Source organism: Xylaria bambusicola (assembly GCF_022495145.1).
Source record: "Xylaria bambusicola strain CBS 139988 unplaced genomic scaffold F5B22scaffold_56, whole genome shotgun sequence".
Classification (NCBI taxonomy): domain Eukaryota; kingdom Fungi; phylum Ascomycota; class Sordariomycetes; order Xylariales; family Xylariaceae; genus Xylaria; species Xylaria bambusicola.
This window is the reverse complement of record NW_025953609.1, coordinates 44,072-68,268: the sequence shown is the minus strand read 5'-3', so window position 1 is coordinate 68,268 and position 24,197 is coordinate 44,072. Positions and strand designations below refer to the sequence as shown.

Sequence of the window (24,197 nt, the reverse complement as noted above, 5' to 3'; positions counted from 1 at the left end):
TTACAGCACGATACCCTTGATTGCAGGAGGTTCTGCCCGTGGTGGAACTTTGAGGGAATGAAGGAGGTCTCAATCCAACCAGACACGATTAGTGTCACTGCACTGCATCGATTCGACAGCAGGAGCATAGGTTGGCATGGTATACAGTAGTGTGTGTGATGCACGAAGGACTACTGCAAAACGACACTGAGGCGGTGGTGTGGTGTCGTCCATTGTCTCGAGAGCTGCTCAACGCCAGGAGTTCATTACACAATAACAGGGCCACGTCTACTTGATCACGGAAATGACTAATCACCAATCATATCAGACACAGGGCTAGGAGGCAGGTACTTTCGAGGAGAAAAAGAAAAATCGGTGATAAAAAAAACGAAAAAAAAGACGAAAAAAGCTATTTTTTTTTGGGAGGGGCGCTGGACATTCTAGATAGTTCTCATACTGGTGAGCTGCCCAGCTCAAGGCCAGTGGGCTTTATAGTAGTCTGAGCAATAGCGGTGGTCATAGTGCTCATCACCGTTTTCCCTTTCCACTTTCTGAACCCCGAATATTGTGCTGTAACGTGGATTTATGCTCCCGCGTGACTTGTGGCGTTGTGAGAGTACAGCCACGTGTAAAAAATAAATGATTGAAACAGCATCAGTATGTCTGCATCATTCGAAACGTAGACACATATATAGCCAGGATAAGATGAAATCCCACCTATGTATCTAGAGAATCTTGAGGCAGCGTCGACATCTACTCCACAGAGCGAGCCGATCGATCTTCGGATGGAATGAGAGCCCGATGACATGGAAATCCGAGTCGAAAGAGCCCAATTTAATATCCGATAGCCATGATATATATATAGATATACATGCTTGGCTGTACAACATCGTCGCCAGAGAAGCGCGGGAGGGCACCTAGTGCATGTTCCCTTGGAGACTATTCAAGGTTGCCTTTGTGTAATGCACTTACTTAATGACTTCCGCGTATCCCGCTTGCGTGCCCGGGCTGTGTAGATGAATACGCTGGGCATACCCCTCGTGGCAAGAATGCTAGTGTCGACGGGGGGCTCGCGTTGTGTCGGGGCAAGAGACAAGCTTGTTGGATGGACCACCTGCTGGTGAATAGAGTACCTAATGCTTACCGAGCTTGGATACTGTTGTATGGGAGAGGGAGAATCGTGTAGCGGATACGGTTGTTCGATATGATGTGGTGGCTGGTCTACAATGAGCTTCCCATGTTGCCCTTAGTGTGAAGGGAATAAATGTTAGGGAAGGTTGGAGATGGGTTCGGGTTTTCGAGTCAGGTAATTATTATTATTTTTTTCGAATGGCACGTGCTAAGCTGGACTGCTAGCGTCAGCCAGCCCCCGCGGCGCAGGTACGTATTTGGAGACAGGGGTAGTTAGGTAGCTCGATGTTAGAGGCGTTAGGTCATGCAGGTCTCATCTTGACCTCGACGCTGCAGAACTTCAGATCACGTACACGGATGCTTAGCTATAGAGAGATTTGGAATATCTTCCTGTTCCGTAGAGGTACTTGAGTAATGCATTTCCCCAGATGAGAACTGGTGAAGGTGCAGGGCTTGGTGTCTCCTTCAAGCTGTCTTCTGTGGGCTTAAGCTCACGCTTCAGTTTGATGTATTCCAAGCGGTGATGACGTGACTACTCTAAAGAAATGAAGGCGATTACGGATGAAGAAATCATTGACATATTTTTTTTTACCGCATCCGATGGATAATGATGAGAACGTGAGGCAGCTGTTTCGAGTTACTTAGTGAAATACTCCGAGTCTTCAACTTACAATGTCTACGGCCTATTGTGGCAAGTCTCGAATTGTTCCAGAGCCAAGGGCATGGTCATAAAGAGTACAAAGGTAATCTCGAAGAGTACATGTCAATTACCATTGGGTCCTAAGATTATTCCATGTTATCTAGATCGCATTTATTGGAGCTCATCACCGATACTCCGGTTTATCTTGGATCTAACCAAGTACCTGGGCGCATCAAATCCCCAGCGCTTCGACCTCATTCAATTTGGTTTCCCCTGAGCTGAAGGTATCTTCTCGTATTAGTGGCAACTAGTGAGAAAGGCTGGCAAGCATATACCCATTATAACTACAATGACCATAAATTGAGCTACCCGCTGTTCGTATAGAAACAAGCCACACAAGGTCTGCATGCCAGTCTTCCTTGATGAACCAGTGATTTGTGGGAGAAGAGGATACCGGAGTCAAACTCTAAAGGAATTTAGTGTGCTATGTATTGCTAGGCTACTTTGAAAGAGTAGGGGGTAATCCATATTCAACTACAACATCAGACTCATTGTCATGGCAGAGGAACCTTCGCAGCTGACTCTTTTCTTGTTAAACAACTTAGAATCTGCCCTCCCACATCTGATGGAAACAAAGACCTGAAATTTCTTTCCTTTATCATCTTGTTCTATAATTCCATAATGTGGTGTTGGACGCTTTGCCCAGTTGGAGAGATATTACAGACTAAATCCACTTTTGGTCATTGGCCTCTGATGATACTATCAGTCAGTGGTGTTTGAAAAGAATCATACATATGGTCGTATCATTCTCGTGGTGAGATCACAGGTTACTTAATTCACCAAACATTCTATGTTCCCCTGAGGGCTAGGGCTGCTAGAAATACATTTGTAGATAGTACCCAAAATCTAGGCAGGTAGGGAGTAATATGCATGCCTTCGATGACTCCAAAATGAAGACCTCTGGGGGTTACCATGGCCAGAGTCTCCTATTGTTCCATAAGAGAGGTTGATGCTGCGTCTCTTTGAAGGCTGGACAGTGGAACTCCAAGAGCGAAATACTTCCAGTTGCAAACCAGGTATTGTAGCCCTAACAACACAAAACCATTTATTGTTGTGGTATTATGTAGGGTACCACCCTTCCATTGTTGGCCCCAGTCACATTGTAGTGAATAATTCAAACGCTAGTCAAAACCCTTGTTTGCTTGTTTGCTTCACACTGGTCGCATTGACCATAAGGTGTCGCGTTCGTATAGAGCTCTCTGCTTGAGGTTCTTTCACTGTATTCTCTGTCCTGAAGTATCCTTCTTCAACATTTACTGGAATCCATGGGACCCAACAAATCTATTTCGAATCACAGCCCTATTAGCTTGTGATAGCTTCAAATATTTTCCCAGCCACTCTGGATCCAACCCCTTGGGGCTCACATCCGCACCAGACCATTCTAGGAAAATTTACAAGCTTCTTTTGCATGCTTCCAAGCCCATAAAACCAAGATGAGCGATCACAGCCGTGGCGGCTCTCAGGGCCGTAATCTTTCGTAAGTACCTCTAGTACTCCTTGCTTTCTATTTTGTATGGCTTCAACTGTGCGGAGGACTCGAAATCCTTTCGAGGATAATAATCTGTTGGAGTCCTCCACAGCTACAGAGCTCCTTTGGATAGTAATTGGAAGAAGGGTAACTAACTTCAAGTTGCAAAAGAGGTTATTGGCGTTCCGCAGCCGATATTCCTGGTGGCACACCACAGGCGAACAATCCAGTTCCAAATTCCTCGAATTATCGAGGCGATCTCACCAATCCTCGCAATAAAAGTGCAGATATCCCGGAGTCTGAGAATTGTGCTACCTGGTGGACAAATTGTATGTATTCCCTGAAACAAATTTCTTCTTGCTATGGCCAGTTGCGGAGATGAGATCCTCCTTTCAGAGTGGCCAACATATCTGCGGAGCATGTATAGCTCCTCAAGCCTCATCTATTCTTAGTAAAAAGAGAAGATATTGATTCCAGCGAACTATAGTGCCGCCTGACTGTACGTATGAGACGCTCTTCGATAGCATACGGAATGTTGGTGCAGTAAGCCATGCAGTTATCAACCCGCCACTCGGCGTACACGGTACAGCTGCCGCAAAAGTAGAGTTCTTTGACAGGGCCTCGGTCGATCGCCTGATGGTCCAAGCCAACAACGGCCATATTAGAGGCCATCTTCGCTGCGGCGGTCGGATACCGAACGTCGTTTTAAACCGAATTAGAGTCGCTGCCCACTCCAACACAGTCCCCAGCGATCATGGCAATAATGGTCACGGCTCCCGTGTTCTCCAAGTTGTTGGCGATTCCCGAATCGTCCGTCAAAATTACCTGGAGACTGTACTGGCTAGTCCAAATAATCGGGTCATATATGGCTTGGAACGAGCCCGAACCTTTACACAGGCTGATGGGTTATCCTGTGTTGAATTCCGATTTGCAAGCTATACTGTGCAGGCTGCTCGAGCGCGTAACGTCTTCATGGCACAGAAACACAGGAAAGATATACCTGAAAGCGAGAGGGCTCTGTGGGAGGGCGTTACTTGCCTTTTCGGACCGGACCCGTGCCAATAGAAGGGCTTAGTGATTGACAGAGCTTCTCCTGAGAAGGATTTCAGTCTCCTTCTATTTGCCTGCTTTTAGGTGCATAACTTTTAAGGATATGAAATCAGCGGTATGACCTAACACATCAGAACCCGATACTCTGCGCCGTACCTGAATTCGTCAATACATTGACTTCACAGGTATCGCAGTCAGGTGGAGGATATATGTACTACTTTTAGACTTGAACGTCTAATGGCCTCGGTTTGACAAGGTGCGACAATAGGAAGCTCCTGAAGCATGCGGATTATGAATTGAAATAGTTTCACAGCAGATTTGATAATTGACTAAATGCTTTAGCTTAAATCACACTGTAAAAATCATCTCGTGTTGTAGATACAATGGTGGTTCGCAATTGTGTATCAAACACCAAAAGATTTGAAAGCCTACTAACGCCGAAGTCAGACCAACATTAAGGCTACTCCGTGTTCTGCTGGCTCTTGTTAAGAGGCTGCGACTAAAGCCGGCCTAATATCGCCTCTCCGTATCAACGTTCGCGTGTGCAAATAAAGAGGCACGTATGTCGAGTGAACTCAAAGAAGATTGTTATGTACTCGAAAGCCTACAGGTTTCTTTCCGTAAACCGTGACAGGGCGTTGGGCGGTGCAAAAAGTATTGAGGACGAAAAGCGTGACCACCCCCTATTACCTCTTCTTGGGCTTAGGAATGTGTACATCACTTCCTTAAATCAATAATGCAAGTAATCAAATATTCTGCTTTTGTTCCCGATCGAGGGGTGCATGAGCTAGTAGGGAGATTTGATCGTTAGATGTCAGGCGCGCATCTTCGATATCGTCGTTGGTGATGCACCTGGAAGAGTCGCCGTTCATGATCCTGCCTCCATAAGTTAAGCAGCAGCGGGATTTAGACACTATAACTACGCTCAGGAATCAAGTGTTCGAAGCGAAGGCCTTACATGGGAACCATCTTTGTTGATACACCATACAAATGCTAGCCGTAGGTACATATCAGTAAGGCCTCTTCATTTACATGATGATATCACTTTGTCTTAGAAGAAGGTTTGCACAGGTCAATATCGATTGCGATCAACTTTGCTACTATGGTGGCAAGACCTTAAGCTTGTTTTTTTATTTGCCTATAACACAGGGAAAAATATAGTTGATTGATTGTCGACTGTTAATAAAGTAAATCACAGCTTGCTGACACAAGCTTAACTGGGACCGCTAAGCAATGCCTTCATGAGAAAGTAGGTACTCGTATTTATCGCCACCTCTGTACTTCAACCGGGTCGAAATGGAAGGACCAAAATCAAGTGTTAACTGATGGAATGGAAAGTCTGAAGAAATCGAGCAGAATGCATAAAATCGTTAGTGGTAATAGAAGATATGCCCCCAATGAGTATTCAATGAGCAAAACGAAAATCCAGTCGTCTAGTTCCCTCGTCCTTAGAGTCATGCGTATATGCAGAGCGTTCCTGGAAATATTAGTACGTATACAAAATGAGTTCGAAAATTGGCTGCTGTTACTTCAGCCGAGATCTATAAACCGTACTCACCTCTGGAGTCATGCTGGCCCACACTCGATCGCGGTGTCTATTCCGCAAAATGTAGTATACTTTAGCGAATACTATGAGAACTAGAGTGACCACGTTCAATGTGATTAGGATGGTGTTTCCTCTGTGGTATAAGGGCCTGTCTGATTCAACGTAAATGTTGTTTGCCCACACATTGCTGAGTAGGTAGATCACTGTGGCCCTTGCTCAGCTCTGAGCTTTCACATATGTTCGGGTTTGGGTTACCAAAAGAAAAATTACTCGTACCGTTTTGAATGGTAACTGACATAGCTCTGGCACCAACCCCATTGCAGTTTTTTGAAAGCCAGCCAACCATTATAGCATGTGATGAGGGATAACTGAGAAGGACCGTCACAAGAGTGTACGTGCCCCAGACGTCTTTTACTACTCCTGGCCAGAACCGGAGGGCAATCAAAGGTGGCAGGGTCCAAATGCTCTGCATCATCGCGAATACCGCGCATTCTTTATACCGCTCACTAAGCCAAGTGATGCTAATCAAGGCCAGTATATGCCCGACAGATGAAGGGATAATGAGCAGGTTAGTGACATACTGTTTACAGATACAGGTTAACTAATAGAGCAGGTAGTCTATTTATTGCTCTGTCTTTAAACTCACAGTATCGAAGCCAAGGCTTCGGAGGGTGATAACAAGGTAGGTATTTGGTGGATCTTGAGGAACATTGATGAAGAACCCTATCACATAGATGGGCCATAGGTCGAAGTCTTTCAATGCATTCCAGATTCGCCTCGGAGTGATAGCTTGGCGATTGTTCATATCACCTAAGAACCGTCAAGTTAGCACTGCGATCCTATGGCAGCAATAGAGGCATAAGATATTATGATAGCCACCTTTCGATGGGTCGTCTCTTAGAATACGATTTACCGCAATGATCTCCTCACGGTCAGTAAACCAACCATTTGGCCTGAACCAGGTCTTGGTCTGCACGATGGATGGAGGCATCATAAAGAAAGAAGCAATCGAAACTGTCAATGGTATGAATCCTTGTATAAGAAATAGCCATCTGCTTCGAGTCAGCTAAATTCTACGGGAGTTATATTTATTGGGTATTTATCATTACCTCCAGCCTGGCCATCCGGCTACTCCACGAAGATGAAGTATCCCAATTCCGGTGAAAGTGAAAATAACTTTCTCCCAAACTAGAGTTGAGAAGAAGAAACTGACCGGAAACTTGACATTAGCACACGCAACATCTCGTTTAATTAGCTATTAGCCTCAACTTGCCTTAGGCGAATAGGGAGCTCCTTGCTGGTATAGAAATAGGACAGCCATAGTATAGCATCAGGAACGAAGCCCCCCTTATAAGCGAATCAGTCTTCATAGTTGCTTAAGTTGCCTATCATGAAAGAAAGAGGTAGTGACTGACTACTAATAAGCCCAATAGCCCCCGTAAGACGAGCAAGTTGGTTTTAGTTCTGATTGCAGCCTGTGATATGGCAAGAATAGACCACGTAGTCAATAGGATTGGGGTCCAGCGGTCTGGGCCAAACTTCTTGGATATCAGTTGCGAGGGGAATTCGCTAACGATGAAACCGACCCAAAAGAGAGTATTGGCGAGATTGAAGTCTGAGTAAATAGTCAAATATTGTCACTTCGTCTAGAGCATAGGGAGTCGTTGGAGATTAGCGTAGCTAGCCCACCATTGGTATTCATATTAAGATCTTGAAGCAGAGTCTCCGAGACTGCTTGCGTGATGTTACCATTGTCTACATGAATGACCGTGAATATTATGCACTGATTTTGGAGGATATTAGCGGCCACTGTGTGATTTGACGTTGAAACACGATTGTCCGATCGGTCACTAACCACCCATAGACAAGCGCGCAAATCGATGCGACGGACGAGTCGCCTTTCTTCCTCTAGTGTCCAAGTCAATTGAGGGTCAAAACGGTGGCGGCCCTCGTAACGAGCTTGTTCATAGATTTGTCGATATCGTTCAGCGACGTCAGGATCAGAGAATGGATTGTGTCCAGTACTAGCACTGGTACTAGCCGAGGCATTAGCTTTGACTCGCTCGAATGCTTATGGGTGGCTAGGTTTCGAACATGGTTTCCGAAGTATCTTGGCATGACTGCAGATTGGTCGAATCGCAACGGCTGCTCCCCAAATGAGAAGTAGAAGACATGGTGCGCTATTAGTGTCCTCGCGACTACGATCCCCAAGACGATGAATCAGGTCGAGCTTTTAGGAATACTCTAGGATGAAGTCAGTGAGCCTCATAAGTTGATTGACTAGAGCGCTTTATACGGAGCTTCATAGGAAGAATGGTGGGGGGGTTTCGTGTAGTTTTCGGTGACTACAGAAACACTATTCGAATTATACGACGGGTAAGTATATATATACACGTATCTAAGCGGGTTTGCTTGTAGTACAATGACAATAACAGTGGGCGATTTGTTCGATTAATTAACCGAATGTACAGACTCCTATAAATAACACACAAACCACAAATGCAGTAGCAATGGCGCCGAAGCCACCATGTAAGTCACAGACCATAGATGGCCCGCAAATCTATCGATGGAGCTCTTGGTTTGAACATACAGAATAGGCCGACCCATTTTGATTAGACTGTGCGGAGCGCAAAGAGACCGCTGGAACGTATAGCATATTAATTTTCTCACACGCTAAACGTTCTATTCGTTCATATTTTCTGCCAAATGCCATGCCGCCTTACTGCCCGAGATTGGGACTTCTGCTTTTGTACAGCCAGAGGTAGCACAACAGCCTCCGTACATACCTACCCCCCTCCAGTGCTATTGATATCTACGCATGCGTAGCATTTTGCCATTCCCATACTATATTACCCCGCTTATTGTTTCTGATGATCGAAAATCTGGATCATCTCAGTTAAAGCTGAATGCGACCCAATGTGACAGGCCTACAAGAGAGCTATAAGCTAAGCACGCTTAACAATGCTGCATCGAAACCCTTCGAAAGAGAGTCACTAGCTACCGCACAGCTTGTTGCCGATCTACAACAGATAGGAGATATCTCTGCTGGCTTTAGAAAGTTGTCCATTTGAATAAAGCAAAGAAACGTTGTAGAGAGAAGGTACTCTGAAGCTCGTTTCCAACCTGATCTAGGTCTATACAGTAATCATTTCATCTACCTACCTCGTTTATGTCACTGAAAGAGTCATGCCTCAACTTTTCATTACGTAAAATGCACCCTGTTGAGTGATATCTAATATCTGACCAGCATACGACTGTGAAATAGACAACCAGTCGATCCAGGTTGTGCGAGCTTCGTTGGTCTATAACTTATTTAGATCAATATTTTTCTTGTCAGGCTCAAGGCGATCAGAAATGCGGGGTTAGGTTTAGATTATGGAGGATTCAGGGTCTTGAGTTATATCGAATCATATTGAAGTGATTTATTGATACATCATTAGGCAGTTGGGTACGTTTTGTCTGTAAAATGACATCCAACGCAATATAATAATGTAGAAACCTCCACAACCCTGCGATGTATGGTTCTGGGAGGCATGGTTTGCCTTAAAAGGGATGGTCCCCACGTTAAAAATCAACCAACCAACCAACACTATAGTTTCCTTTATAAGTGAGATGAAGGGGTCTTATATATAGTTAATACTTTGTCAATCGTCAAGTTTCACTGTATTCCACTTTAGACATCCCTCACTTGAAGATGAGAGCTGTAAAGTATTAGGGAGAACTTTCATATGCAGCTGAACATTTTACACTGTCTCGCCTGCAAACATTGGTGTACACTATCGTATTCGGATTTTTCGAAATACTTGAAACTGAAGACATTCAGTCCTGGGTGATTTAAGTCGACTAACCTTTGGGGCCCTTGCATATACAGTCAAGACGTCACCATGCCAGGCCAGGCCAACGGAACGAGATATTCAAGGACCTAACCAAGGCCTAGAAGGTTATTATTGAATTGAGGTGATTTTCCAACCCTGAATCTTAGCTCTTGTTATACCTACGACGACTTCTCTGCTGACTGGTATCATAATTCTACTATAAGCAATTTCTATAAACCCTTATACCTTATAGAAGAGTAAACTCTACTTAATAACAATATATAACCAATTGACTGGCTCCCCTGATCTGACAGTAGTACTGCAATGAGAACTGTGATCATTCATATCAGTTACTCTCGCACTTAGGCGGGGCTTCGCCCACGCCCCTGCGAGTCTTGGGATCTCTGCAAGTGGTTTATTAAGCTCTATCTCTTCAGTTCCCATATGTACAGGATTGCCAGACTTAGGTTGAGCCCACTCCGTGACTCTACCTGACTATGACAGTTACATTTGAAGCTGACAGTGCATGCCGAATGTAGTCTAGGATTGCAGCTTCGGATCAAGTATCCGCCGATTGGCTTCCCATATAATGCGCTCAATGTTTAAGTATGACCCCGGCGTGAAGTGGTAAAACACAATAGATGAGCATAGCGTAGTAGAAATTTATGTGTAAGCCTTTCATTATTCCCTCTTCTATTTCTATCTCAGTCTTCAAGGATTTTACTTCAAGCTGAGAATAATAAAATCTTGTTGTGATTCCACTGAGGTCAGCATTGAGGGTGCGAAATGAAAGGACCACCAGTGTCTTGACATACCTCGATACCATGATTTGCCAGACTCGTACTAACGTATTCGTCACAGGCCGCATAAATCCAGATGTTTTGGGATTGTCCGATTCCATGGCTCTCCACCCACTGCAAATTATTCTATGTATTTATCAGTAGGCTGTTGATTGGGTTGCAAGTCCAAAATCGGTGCACACTGGCATCATAGTGTTTTGAACAAGGCCAAGCCTCCATGACGTACCATCGGTATCCGTGAAGCAATCAGATCGTGCTCATTTGCCCCTACGGTAGAGGCTCCATCACTTGGAATAGCATATGCAAGCTCCTTGTTGTTTTTGCACCACTGCCTCGACCACATTAGTCCTGTATGTAATGCCTTTCCCCTCACTTGTTCACAGCTGTGATATGGCAATACCTTAACGAACTCAATTTCCTCCACGTCTCCTTCTGGGGGGCGTATAACCAAAGTCCTCGAAGTTGCCAAGCAAGAAATATCAAGCCTCGATACAAAAATAAGTCCGGATCTAGGCACGGATACTTCTTCGTCATGGCGATCCGACCCCCCAAGAAAGCACCAAAGAAGTGCGAACTCCAAAGAGTTGGTCCAGTAGACTGCAGGGCTCCTGCAGAGGTAACCACCACCATGTGCGAACCGCAGAGACGGCCCAGACGCCTGGAAAGACCGCAACAGCGCCGTGTCAAGTGACTGTGTGCAGGCGTGGAAGTACAGGCGTTCGCCTACGAGAGAGCCCGCGAAAGAGGAGTGCTGGCCCATATACCGTCCAATTGCTGGGTGATCAGGGGCATGTACCCCTACTGTTTCTAGGGGTATCGGATGGTGTGTATCGGAAGAATGTTTCCTCGAGACATTGCAAGTGTTTGAGCAGTCCTTGGCATTCTCGGTCTCGACAAGGGTTGTCATTTTTACTCGTTGTCAGGTTTATACTTTCAAGTTTAGTTTCTCCCATCAACTGTCTTATTGTGTGCTATGGTATTGAGCCACTTCATGATCGTCTTGAATCCTTCAGTCTTATACCAAGACGCTAATATCAGCTGACGGCGTACAGCCAGATCGATTTTACTGGATAGTAACCTGATCCGGATGAGGCTCTACCCGAGCGGGAAAACACGGGGTTCGAGGACTTCTATTCACAACATCTCTCTCCACGTCCTCCCCTGCTACTGAGGGTTTGATTGGCTATTTGGCTGACATGCATCATGCATTGGGTTGCGTTAGGAATAGTACTTGGAGCGAGACTGACAGTTGCCGCCAAATGCGGATAAGAGATTCCCGATTGTCATCATTGCCTAACATCCAGAGAACTAGAGATGGTCGCAGGGTGGAGCGGGGTAGCTGGTCACGAGGAGTAAATGCCGCCCTGAGAGATTGAAGGAACGTGATGTCTGTAAAGGTCTTTGCAAAACCACTGTCACCAAACCTTTAGACTAGACACATGATCGGAACCTAGTAATAAGTGCTCCTACCAAGCTTGAGGCACCCCAATAGTGTGGCAAATAATTATCTTAGAGAAAGAGATCATGAGAGCATCAAATTTGCCGCCCGAATGAATTACACGGCTCGATATATCCCCTCCCCTGAGGTGTTCTTGGAGGCCCAACTGAGCAGGGCACGACGCGTGAAGGGATTCAAGACGACGCCGCCTGCCATCGAGGCCACAGCGCGCAACATTAGTGGTCTAACGCAAGAGGGAGAGTATGTTGTGCAGCTCCTGGATGAGCATCACCACGAGCTTGATGCGGCCGTCGCCGATTTTGACGGTAATTTGACCCCAACAGCCCATATGTATGCAAGAGGCAATATTAAAGACTCTGTATCGTCATAGGGAAGCACCTCAGCATCTCAGAGATCAGTAAAGATACTTTCTCCATCCCAAAGCTCGGCCCCCTTCTGGTAAATCAACGTCAGAAACTACATTGCGGACTGGGACTGTGCTTGTTGCGAGGTATCGAACCTGGAAGATATACGCGGAGGGGGAATATAGTGGCGTTCGCAGGAATCGGGTGCTATGTGGCAGAGACTATCGGTCGTCAACCAGGAGGCAAATTCATTGGTATTATTCATCCATTTCGCATTCACGAGTCTAAATCGAAGAGCTGCTCACAACTTCCAGGACACATCCGTGATTTGTCGAATCACAGTGATCCTGCGAGTCGTGCAGCTCCATATCGAAATACAGAACTAGTGAGTGGTTGCTATCTTACGAACACGTAACTACCTAGGAAACGTTTACTCTAACATATTATAGCCCTTCCATACTGACGCAGCTGATGTTGTTGGTATGTATGTGCTTTTTGCCGCTCCGGACGGTGGCGAGGGAACATTTGCATCCGTGGCCCAGATCTGCGATACTCTGGCATCAGAGGATCCCGAACTAGTCGAGGTATTAATGAGAGAAGATTGGCCTTTTGTTAAGTATGTCACACCCATTTGCAACGAAAGACAATGTTTGGGAGTATTGACGCAAATACGAATTGTGTCCTTAGACCCCCAACTGGTGGTCTCTACTATACTAGATCCGTCGTCTCTCGCTCCCCTGTGCTCTCACACATACCAGAGGCGTTCTTTAGCCGTGGCTTCTTAATCGACAACCCCGAGTCAAGCAGTAGGCGGCCCACGTGTGTGCCCAACCTAACAGGAATGCAGGCCTATGCGCTGGATGCGTTCAATTTTGCGGCACAGCGTCATGCACTTGAGATAAGATGGCAGTCCGGGGATGTGTGTTTCTTTAACAATCGTCGGATCGTTCACGGCAGGAACGCCTTCCGCAATGGTCAGTCAGAAAAAGAGACAAGACACATTCTGAGGCTATGGCTAGGGGATCATCAGTTTTCCGGGGAACCACCGCCGACTTTAGTACCAAGGTGGAAGAAGATATTTCGGGCAAGATCCGAAAGTGACAAAGGGGACGATCTATGGCCACTCGAGCCTGCACCGTAGTTTATTCATTACTTGTGGAGCTTGACGCAGAATCCCCTTTGTAACGGACCTGCCCTGCATCCCCTGAGAGGTAGAGGCAGTACGTGGGGGGTTCTTGGTTTGAAGGTAACAATAGGAACTAAGACGGGTGTCCGTTAGGGAGGTTTAAGGGGACTCCTACCACTATGCAGAGATAGAAGTCTGGATAGCAATCTAAAGAGTGAATCTTATTGTAAGTTAATAGTTACTAGTTACGGGATCCCGTGTGGATTATATAAGCAACAGCTGTTACAGCTGGGAGCAATTGACAACAGTTGTCAATTGGAGAATGAACGTGACGCGTGAGATTTCTACGTGAATGAACATAGCTTCATTTTTCGATCACAGTATAGCCAAATTAGACTTTAGTTAACAATACCTTCGTTTATGATCGTCTGCTCCCTGAAGGCGATTATAATTCACGGGCTGCCTTACTCCAGGCGATTAATGCGTGGACAACCCTAAGGGGTTATGCTTTTGTAGCTAGAAGGTCAACGAAGGAAAACAGCAGTAAATTATTATTACATATGCGACCGCTTTTTCCAGCCCAATAATAGGAGAATCATTAAGAGCAGCAGTGTTTATATTTTAGCGGGTAATAAACGCTTTTAATTTTATAAGACGAGGCAGTAATTTAATAAGAAAAATCACTGGAGGATGGTAATTCCTACTGTGAGAATCATAATGATTAATAGCTATAAGCGGTAATGGCTATAGGCGGTTGTAGCAGTTAAGATTGTCTTAACTGCTAGTTCTTCTATTAAGGCCTACGTAATTCATACGGGATCCCGTGTTGTATTGGGCCCCTTCGTTATGCCCAACCTGCGACCGTGGGAATGGTAAATCCGTAACACACTTAAGTCAACATGGGGCACAAAATGGTGTTGTGGTAATAAGTCTAGAAGAGAACTATCGTGTTGATGAGGAAGAGCGTAGCATATGACTAGACTATTACGATCGAGTCTTTCGTTAATTTCCCATCTCTCCATTCCATAATCGCCTCGCCGTGCATGATGCCATGTATATACGAACCCCCGATGAATTTATGCTCCGGTAGTCCAGCACACCTTCGAAGAATAAAGGGGGTACTCCCACCGAAGAGCACGCAATAGACATCATTCACCCTCATCCAAGAGGGTCCAATACCATAACGGCCGTCTGAGGTGACGAAAAATCTAGTCCCCTGTAAAACAGTGCGGCTGACAGTCAGAAAACTTCTAACGTCGATATTTGTATCGCTCTTGGTGTTGCCTACCAGCCCCGATTCTGAGCTACAGTATTTGTGGCAATAAGCTCCAAACTCCAACTCATGCTTTTCGAGGTCCTTCTCAGCTTCTTCATAGTATTGATCCCGTCCCGTTACGAGTGTCAGCCCCAGGGCGCGCTTTGGGTCTCGATATTGCGAGCTGTGAGCGCTTGCGAGTTCCCACGCTGATTCGATAGGGTTAGTAGAATAACCGCCTTCCATGGTCTCTCCAGTCTTTCTCTTAAAATCCTCACGATGCATGACGGCGGAGACCGCTTTGACTGTTCCTATCACCAATCCCTCAAGACGAAGAGTTTTTTCAGGATCTGCGGTGGCTTCTAGGGTACTCGGGGGCTCAAAAGTGCTCATCCCTTCCTGTAAGTCTGCGTCGAAGTAGGGTAGATTTCCCGAGAGAGGGGTGTAGGGTATTCTCCGAGCCGTGTTGTCCCACTGTGGCACCCACGATGGATTCTCTGCAATATCTACAGACTCTGTATGTGCGATTGCGGACAAAATATCGAGTCGTCTCATTTCATGAAGTAGTGTAACCGTAATGCGCCTAAAAACCTCGCTCTTAGGTAGTGAGTAGTCGGCTTCCATAATTCGTTTGTGGCCTTTCTTCGAAAAGGCTGCGGGATGGTCGACAAAAGCAAAGACGTGGTCTCTATGGTCGCTCGAACTGAAACGGCTGCCAGCCGTAAGAATGTTGCTGAACTGTTTGAACAGGATTGTCACACGGCCCTGTTCTTCTATGAACTGAGCGCGTTTGTCTTTTACATACGGGCTAGCGTCCGCCCAACAGTCTGATATGGCCTCAGCGGACCAAATGCATTGAAATGCATCGACTAGTCTTCCCACGTTTAGATAGACTTCCACCGCTGCTAGATCAGCTCGCTCAGCAATCAAAAGCGGCAGTTGCGCAACGGGGCTCCAGCCAAATCTCTCAGTCCCATACAGCAATACGGCCTTTCTTGCATGGCCGACTTCCTGAAGCACCCACACACGGGTAAACCACTCTCGGAGATAGAAATTCTGAGCAGCTTTCCATCTTGAGGGATCTAATAGCGGGCTATCAGGCGGTAGTAGAGGGACGTCTTCCACGTGGCCGTGCGCCGTGTAAGCTTGGTTGAAATGATCACTCATGTCGCAGATTAACTGTTTTGCGACGTAGGCATCTCCCTCTGTGTCTAAACCAACCCAAATCAGAACACTGTCCGCTCTCCGGTACATGTCACCCATTTGATTGACTTGGGCTCCAAGCTCTTTGGTATCTTCTTGATTGATGCACACGGCGTCTGCCCATATGAACATACTGTCTGTGGGCTTGCGGATGTGTTGGAGTGCATCGTGTAGGTTTGAGAAGACCTCGTGGTGGTGACCATCAATAATAATTCGTTTGGTTTTGTTTTTATTGCCCCAGGCATACGAGACCGCATCAAACGGCGGCGCGTTGTGCAGATTGGTGGTTATCAGGTTGCATACAATGGTATCACCGAAGTTACCAGGCTGCAAACGTAACAGCCTGATCCAGTCTCCCTGGGGGAGATGACTGTGCTTGTACGACTCCATAGCCAGCTAACCTAAGTTTCGGTCGCCGAAGACACAAATTATGGGAGTAATACAAAGAAATCGCCTGTGTCATGAGGTGATCGTGAAGAGAACGCGTGGGTGAGGGTGTGATGAAGATGAGGGGTTGATGAGAATGGTTGTTGTGGCCAGCTGGTGGCAGTGGCCATTGAATTGTACCGCAGGCCAAGTAAGTGGTTAAATTATCCAATCATTTCGTAGAGTCACACAGATTCCGATTTTTCATTTCAACTATAAATCAGGTAAGACGATATGAAGAAAAGCGATTGATTAAGTGTATGATATATATCGAATCATTAAATACATAATTTAGAAGTTTACTCTAAACCTCGGCCTTTAGAGTGGCATAGGTTGGGCTACGGCCACTTTATGCAATATCGTTCCCAAGCATCAATTGGTAGGTAGTGTAAAAAACGGTCACTTTACATATAGGATTTATTATAGGTATATTAAAATTATATAAGGAAGAAGATTTAAGCTAGTTATATATAATAAAATGCTAAAAAGATCTTTATTTTATATTTAATTAATATTTCTTATAGTTATTTTAAAAAAAAACATTCTATTATTCTTTAAAGACACAAAGAGCGATTGCGTTTGTTGGTCATGTTGAGATTCTCAAGGCTTCTTTGACGGCTCATACTTGTCCGCTTCAATTAGCCAGCTCAAAGATCCACTGCTCTCTCCTGGCTTCTGCACTTCATTCTTACCGGGTTCCGGCTTTTTCTTGGGGGCTGGATTTGGCGGCTGATATTTATCTGCGTCCATTAACCATTCAAGGGATTTAGATTCCCCCGAGGTTTGCTGCTGGCGCCTGGTGTCAGGATATTCAACCGGAATTCCAGGACGGTGAGGGGTGCGAATGTGTGCGGGGGATGGGTATGTTGGGTTCTTATTATCCTTGCTACCAGACATGTTAACAATTGTTTACTAAAGTGTTGCTGTATGCAGAATCTAGAAAATATTATTCAGTACTCTTGGCGCTCTTTAAGTAGATAAAACCAACTTAGAGCTGTTCAATAGCATCTCGTATGTCCAATGATCAGAATCATAGCTTTGAATAACAAGGAGCTCTAATAATTCAAGCAAGGATGTGTTCTGAAACAATAATCATGTTTGAAATATAAAACAAACTAATTGTCTCTATTTCCGTACAAGGCTAGTACTACCACCTATTTCGTAACAGGCGCAGCTAGAGACAACTTATATGAAGGGCAAGTAAATAAATATTACTAGTGTTGAGGGTTTGAATTTCACGGGGGTTACTAATACCTTGTGAGATGAAATTCTTTCCAGCTACAAAAACAAGAAAGATTCAATTTTCCTCTTTATTATGAGTAAGCAGAAGTGAAAGTTCAACGCTATATCTTTAATAGTTAGTTCTCTCTCCTTGATCCATCCTTTTACACTCTATTTGACTTACTCTGTTGGTATCATTAAAGTCAGTGCCATAATCAAGATAGTGATCATCAAAACACGGCGTAAGATGAGTCCAACGCTCTTTACCACTTCTAGCAACTGTTAAGCATGTTATTGTACCATGATAGTTACCATGAAAAGCCGGCTATTGTGTTCTGCTCCTCCGATAGAAATTAGCGCATCTGTAGCCGGTCATATTATCAACTCTTCGCGGTTATTAGAAGTCTTTCGTAATCGATCGTCGTGAATACGGGAGAATGCCAGCCAGCGCACTCTGCAGTTGCTCCCATAAACTGGCAGTTTTATCCATATAATGAAAGCGACCAACAAAACGGGGATAACGTACCTTGGGTGAGATTCCATTGGATTACCTTCGTTTTGACCGCTCTGATGAACTCTATCAACCGTTGTTACAGCACCATACATAGGCAGTGTTTGCAGGCGGCCAGCCCTGGCCTGACAACGTTCCATGTGATATATTGTTGCATTTAATTGCCCGAAAGCTGAACCCTTATCTGTGAGATTTTCGAGATGCGAAATCTTCTTTGATCGAAGTAGTAACTCCAAGCTAAAATATTTGCATGAAGATTTTATTCTTTACCAATTAAATTCTGCTTAAGACCGATGTCGACATGCTCAGAACAAGGGGAAATATGTTATGTTTTACCAAGGAGCGCACGCCGTAATTTTGCCGCTACTGGGTAGGTATATGGGAGATACGGTTTGGAGAGAGGTATCCCTAGCGACATAGCCGCCTCTGGAGGTAACCTGCCTTTTCAGACGAGAAGTGAGAATACGGATGAATCGGCGATTAGGAGTAGACCACTCTCCTACTACGAACAGAACCGCCTATCGGACTAGGCGGTGCTAATTCGACAGATCCCGAGCTACCCCAAACCGCCAGGCTGCAATGATCCTATACCCCACAGGTCAGCTCTAATGCTGTAATGGGGTTACCACATTCCGCTGGGTAGCGGTTGAAGCCCCTCTGCAGGTAGGTATGGGGCCTCTGCTAAGCGAGAGACATATGTCGCTGCATTTCAATACGGAATGCTCATTTTGGTTAGTATTCAGCTCATACTGTAACAATCGAGTGGTGCTATAGTGCCAGCGGATAAAGAAGGAAATCGAGACATATGCGACTATACAACCAGTTTCTTTTCTTTTATGATCACTCATGCTTGTCGTTATCAGCAGCTGAGCGTTTTGTCTTATGTTCTTCCCCAGGGTTAGGAATTAGTATACTAAAGTATGGACTAAGCTTAGTATTAGTACGAACTAATTAGTATAACTATACCAAGATTAGTATTAATATTATTAGTATTTTTCCCAACCCTGTTCTTCTCTACATTTACATACTTATGCAATCCTGCTGAAACCGGATTCCTTCTAATTGTCCAGGATGACATTTAATACCAATAGTTATGATCCTATATGTACTTCTACTATATTATAACCAGGCCACAGCCAAGACAAGTATCGTATATGTTGTTCTACAAAGGTCTTGAAATCTAGAATGACGAGAACGAGAGAAACACGCTACGATATTCGAAACAACGATCTTGCCCTATTATCAGGTGTCATCAATTTATATATACATGTTGCTAGCCTTTATATCTGGACTGATAGGATATTGTCGCTTGAACAGCCAATCATGGTGGGTTGGCCTTAATATTCATCAGCTGGTTCAGCGATATCAGAATATCCCCAGCCTGCTGAGCCTATTTGAAATGAAGGCCTAAGGTAGATAGAAGAACGATCTCAGGTAAACCATGACTGCGCAGAGGGCTCTCACTGGCTATGCCCGGAGCTGAACACTACATGCTCGCGCTCTCCGTATGCCACATGAAGTTACGCAGTCTTCCAACTGGTTCTATTTAAGGCTAATGTTATCAAAGAAGCTAGGCTCATGCAAGTGAGGGTCTAGAGTCCAACTTTATGTGGGTATAACATTTCTTTTAGGCTGACATTGCATCGGAGGATACGGCAAAGCAGATAAACAGCGCTAAAATTAAGTGAGTTGCGGCTAGAGTGCAGTACGTCTACAAAGTTTCTTGCTGCTAGAGTAGGCATATCACAGAAACTCCAAATCACCTTGAATGTGCATGGAAAGCTGGCATTATGTGAGTGGTTTCTAGGCCCAGGCCAACACCGTATTAGATTTCATGTAATGCCAGGTCCCAGCAATCAAACACTGACTACGTTATATTGCAGATCAGCTCGACAAGTGAACTAGGCATGCAAACTAGAAGCTAGCTACATACAGACTTGAGCTGATGGTGGCGATGGGGCGAGGTTATTGGTAGGCTTTTTCTGTCACAACTCTGAGATAGTCGGTATATCTGTTGTCGTCTGTTTTGCGTTACATAGCTTTGGGAGTGGTGTTCATAATGGTGATATATAAACTATATGAACCTCGAGAGAGAATTGCTTCCTATTCATAGTTCACATAATTATAACCTCCCCACCGTCCCATACATCTCATTTCTTCGGCCTCAGCTACCTGAAAATGATAATCCCTAACCAAGATTTCTCTGAAAATCGCCTTCAGTTTGATTATGATGGACTGAATGGGGACCTAAAACGACTGTCAATAGACTTCGGTGATAACCTGAAACTTCAGGCTCTTGGAAGTTACTCAGAGGATTACGAATCTATGTACAAATCCACCATGAAAAGTGGAATTGAATCGCTAATGGGGGCTACCTCTATTGCCAACAGCGTGGCATGGGAAGATGCCATGGCTTATGCGAGAGAAGTTATTCTTGCACCTAAGGACAGTGAAGAGAGAGCGGTAAATCGTCCAAAAGTCTTTCTTTATTTCTCATATTCCGGCTTCGTATACTATACTCTCCTGCACCGTGCTACGGGAAATTTTCAAATATACACCTTGTCCATGCTAAGAATGATGCAGCTAATCCATAGAATGACAGTCATCTCCGTGGACGCGGTCTTGCTCTGAACTCCACAAGGAGCTCCTGACGCGGTTTGGTCCCGAAACTCTTGAGGCCGCCGAAACGGGTACGGCTTCTATCATCAATAACTATTACAACGGCGATAGGCTTTCGATTCACCACGTCAACAAGAAAGCTAGCTATTTACGCCATCGTCACGATGCCAAGGTCGGAGCTGGATTCTATCCGCAGTCGAGTGCCCTCGCTGCTACCTGTTACCAGGTTAGTTCTCTGGAGTTATGTTTTTGCCCTTTGTGAATGTTTCGGGCCTCATTACTCCTGAACATGAGCTGAACCCCTTCTCTATCCGGAAATTACTGACTCCAGTGTGTGTATAGAGCGCAGCACTCCCTTGCTCCATAGCAATGTCTTGGTTTCTTCCCATCGAAAAGGCAGTCAAAGCAGCGTATATCTCCCATCTGTCCGTCTGTGATGATCTTGGAAGCTTCACAGGAGACGACTATGACGTCCGAATGCGCATGGTTGCCATAGCAGCCGGCGTGGCTCACCAATTTGGTGGGAGAGCCCTTAATGTTTTCGTAGATGGGACAGCCAAGCAAGCAGTCGGCGCCGTCCTTGGGGTGCTGCGACCCATCGAGGCAGCTATGGCTTGGAGGACAGTGAATGGATGCGGCACGATTTATAGCAAGTACAATTTCGGTGAATGCGATCTCGACGTCGGGTTGGTTGCTCCCGTCGTGATGATGGCTACACACGACCTACTTGACTGGAGATGCGATGTTGCCGCTGGTAATCATGAGAATGCTCTCTCAGCTGTTCATGGGTTCGGCATCGCGTCGCCGTTCCATGCCTTCTTGGAGACTATGCTGAAGGAGGTTCTCACCCATCCTCGCTCGGGCTTATACGGCATTGCGGGGGTTCTGTACATGCATTTTACCATCGGGCGCTATGGTGCATGGGAATACCACGGCGAACATAAACCGGGCTGTGAGCAATGTGTGCGGCTTTTACACAGAGCTACGAAGGCTGCGGGTCTTGTTTGGGCGCCGAAGCCTCCGCCGAGCAGCTATGCCGAAGGTGACCAAGCACGAGAATGGGGTAGACTTTGGGCGGATCATTTCACTGACGACGGTTCATTGGTACAAGAAGTGGTCGGGTGGTTCCAGCACCTGATCAAGTCAGGTGAAATTTGGCTGTTCGATGTGTTGGCCGAGGGAACACAGCGTGTAGATGCAGATGTAGATTGGGCATGATGTTATAGTGGAATTGCAAGGACGCGTGGTTTGGTCTGGAACTATGCTGAGCCGTAGACTGTAAACTTTTCGGGAATACCAGGCACGAATGCGTGTGACGATGCTCATAGTCTTACCTAGAGGCCTAGAGATATTGCACAGCACCCGAATTCGGATTCTAGACTTTCTGCCACCCCTTCTACCTTGTAATAAAGAACAAACTGACTAGCCGACCCATCCTGCCCTTTCGAAGGTCAAAACAAGGATGAACAGTGCTATCGCTCTCCATAACCACGAGGGGCTTACTATAACCATTGACTTATATACCAGTCTACCTAATCGCAAGAGCAAGTTTGTAGGACAGGCTTGACTCCGTAAAATGTGGCTTGTGATTGGACTCGTTTCAGAATCCCCGCCCTAACGGTATGACAACATGTAACAAACAAAAGGCAAGTGTCACGGGCCAATTCCCTTAACTCTTGCATAAAGTAGCTCAATATTTCTCCTTGACCCTCAGCTCTTTCCTGTAAGAGATAAAATCTCCAAGCTCCGCAATCCTTGCACCCATGCCACACATAGATGTTCAGCAGCAGCTTCATCCATCTTGTGCCTTCAATATCCTTGCGAAAACCAACACAGACCGAGAGACAAGTGGCGGATGAATAATGGAAGTGGACGACAATATCGACCTATCTAGCCGAGCCAATGTCGAGAACCACGTTTCAAGAGAGCGCAGCTCAAATCCAGAAGACGATATTCAAGAATACAAATACAACTATCTAACGACGCAAAATGGGATAGAAGACATCAGCAGATATAACAAAGGTGGATTTCACCCCATCCATCTTGGTCATTATCTTGATAATAGATTTGAAGTTTATCATAAGCTAGGAAGCGGTGGCTTTGGGACTGTATGGTTGTGCTGGGACCGTCAACTATCGAAATGGAGAGCAGTCAAAGTGATGACCGCGGACCACTCATCGGACTCCGCGGAAGCTAAAACATTCGACTTTCTCACACAAAATTGCACCCTCGACGAGCTCGACCAGAACCACATAGCTGTCCCACTGGAGACGTTCTGGATTGACGGGCCTAACGGTCGTCACCTCTGCCTAGTCATGCAGGTGTATGGCCACCCTGTATCCGAGTGGCGGTCAGATCTGAGCAGTCTAGATCCAAGCACGAAGAAGCATACAGCGAAGATCTGCGGGCAGATCACTCAAGCCTTGGCATTTCTGCATGAGAAAGGCGTTTGCCATGGAGACTTCCGGCCGTCGAACATTCTCATGAAGCTTGATCAGGATGCCTTACATGAGATCGCTCCATGCGATATGGACAGATTTCTTGGAGCGGCCGAGGCGTATGATGTTCAAACAAGATCAGGGGGGACTCCCCTCCCTAGAGGACCAGAATATTGCGTAACAGCGGTTAGTTCCACGTGGTGTCAGAAGCTATTGATTCAGGAGGCCGCTGTTGTGGACTTCGGCGGATCGTTTTTCACCCACAGTCCGAAAGCCGGTAGCTGTATACCAAGATCATACGCGTCGCCAGAAGTCCTTTTCCGTCAAACTAGCGGTGTTGGTGCAGACATCTGGGCTCTCGCGTGTACAATCTTTGAGGTTAGAACGGATGAGCGGCTGTTTGGCACGGACTTTTGGGAGGGCTCCAAGCCGAGTAGGATCCTCTATGAGATTGAAGTCATCCTTGGTCCATTAGCAGAACCGTATAGAGAACCACGGGATCGTGAAAACCTAGAGGGGCCGAGCGCGATGCCTGGGCTCAGAGAAGAAAACGAGGAGTCTCATTTGGCGTCCTTGGATCATGAAAGGTCAAGCCACATTGATGGCACAGGGTACGACAACATCCTAGAGGCTATGCTAGGACGTGAACGAAAGAAATACCATTCCCCGTTTGGCGAGCATAGCTTTGAGCCTCCAATTAGGTATCGATATGAAAAAGACGAGGTACAAAAGCTCGCTGACCTTCTTGGATGTCTTTTCAAATATAATCCAGAGGACAGACTAAGAGCTAAAGATGCTCTTCAGCACCCATGGTTCCAGACTACTGCAAGTTCGAGAGCATTATGCACCAGAACCAGCACTCAAAAGGCCTCATGGATTAGTATATTTCTGGACACCATCCGAGGGCTTCACTGGTAGTTACCAGCTATATAATACAAGAAATGCAAAATTGTCCTTTTCAGACGTTATTCATTAGCCGTATATTGTATTAAGTCACGCACCTTGCCAAGCAACGATTGTGCGTAGTCTTCGAATGTCATCTACATAGGTCGCGACGAAACGCTCAATCTCACCGAACACTTGTAGAAGCCTTTTACATGAAGGTG

General features: G+C 45.7%; 7 protein-coding genes across 7 annotated transcripts; 4 read left to right on the top strand and 3 right to left on the bottom strand.

Annotated features, from left to right (window-relative positions):
* Positions 1 to 3,243: 3,243 nt before the first annotated feature.
* F5B22DRAFT_650620 (uncharacterized protein) lies at positions 3,244 to 4,343 on the top strand (the record flags this gene model as incomplete). The annotated part of the gene is made up of 3 exons (XM_047979340.1): positions 3,244 to 3,287; positions 3,450 to 3,607; positions 3,766 to 4,343. 3 exons carry the CDS (start codon positions 3,244 to 3,246, stop codon positions 4,341 to 4,343), a joined length of 780 nt encoding a protein of 259 aa, XP_047826745.1.
* Positions 4,344 to 5,394: 1,051 nt separating this feature from the next.
* On the bottom strand, positions 5,395 to 8,481 carry F5B22DRAFT_660176 (major facilitator superfamily domain-containing protein; the record flags this gene model as incomplete). Its single annotated transcript, XM_047980258.1, has 11 exons — positions 5,395 to 5,805; positions 5,887 to 6,077; positions 6,151 to 6,454; positions 6,521 to 6,684; positions 6,754 to 6,926; positions 6,984 to 7,082; positions 7,148 to 7,221; positions 7,290 to 7,489; positions 7,564 to 7,657; positions 7,730 to 7,898; positions 8,465 to 8,481. 11 exons carry the CDS (start codon positions 8,479 to 8,481, stop codon positions 5,734 to 5,736), a joined length of 1,557 nt encoding a protein of 518 aa, XP_047826744.1. The 3' UTR covers positions 5,395 to 5,733.
* A 1,608-nt stretch (positions 8,482 to 10,089) lies between these two features.
* Positions 10,090 to 11,741, bottom strand: F5B22DRAFT_623339 (uncharacterized protein). The gene is made up of 4 exons (XM_047976041.1): positions 10,890 to 11,741; positions 10,716 to 10,817; positions 10,505 to 10,615; positions 10,090 to 10,435 (listed from the first exon to the last, which is right to left on the bottom strand). Exons 1-4 carry the CDS (start codon positions 11,394 to 11,396, stop codon positions 10,415 to 10,417), a joined length of 741 nt encoding a protein of 246 aa, XP_047826743.1. The 5' UTR covers positions 11,397 to 11,741; the 3' UTR covers positions 10,090 to 10,414.
* A 63-nt stretch (positions 11,742 to 11,804) lies between these two features.
* Positions 11,805 to 13,807, top strand: F5B22DRAFT_623333 (uncharacterized protein). Its single transcript, XM_047976040.1, has 5 exons — positions 11,805 to 12,253; positions 12,319 to 12,546; positions 12,607 to 12,677; positions 12,742 to 12,908; positions 12,980 to 13,807. The coding sequence occupies exons 1-5, from the start codon at positions 12,040 to 12,042 to the stop codon at positions 13,431 to 13,433; spliced, it is 1,134 nt and encodes a 377-aa protein (XP_047826742.1). The 5' UTR covers positions 11,805 to 12,039; the 3' UTR covers positions 13,434 to 13,807.
* Positions 13,808 to 14,154: 347 nt separating this feature from the next.
* F5B22DRAFT_623329 (heterokaryon incompatibility protein-domain-containing protein) lies at positions 14,155 to 16,565 on the bottom strand. Its single transcript, XM_047976039.1, has one exon. The coding sequence runs from the start codon at positions 16,264 to 16,266 to the stop codon at positions 14,395 to 14,397; it is 1,872 nt and encodes a 623-aa protein (XP_047826741.1). The 5' UTR covers positions 16,267 to 16,565; the 3' UTR covers positions 14,155 to 14,394.
* Positions 16,566 to 19,733: 3,168 nt separating this feature from the next.
* On the top strand, positions 19,734 to 22,186 carry F5B22DRAFT_623327 (uncharacterized protein). The gene is made up of 4 exons (XM_047976038.1): positions 19,734 to 19,826; positions 19,918 to 20,497; positions 20,637 to 20,879; positions 20,996 to 22,186. Exons 2-4 carry the CDS (start codon positions 20,213 to 20,215, stop codon positions 21,869 to 21,871), a joined length of 1,404 nt encoding a protein of 467 aa, XP_047826740.1. The 5' UTR covers positions 19,734 to 19,826; positions 19,918 to 20,212; the 3' UTR covers positions 21,872 to 22,186.
* A 151-nt stretch (positions 22,187 to 22,337) lies between these two features.
* Positions 22,338 to 24,009, top strand: F5B22DRAFT_660174 (kinase-like domain-containing protein; the record flags this gene model as incomplete). Its single annotated transcript, XM_047980257.1, has 1 exon — positions 22,338 to 24,009. The coding sequence occupies exon 1, from the start codon at positions 22,516 to 22,518 to the stop codon at positions 24,007 to 24,009; it is 1,494 nt and encodes a 497-aa protein (XP_047826739.1). The 5' UTR covers positions 22,338 to 22,515.
* Between the last annotated feature and the right edge of the window lie 188 nt (positions 24,010 to 24,197).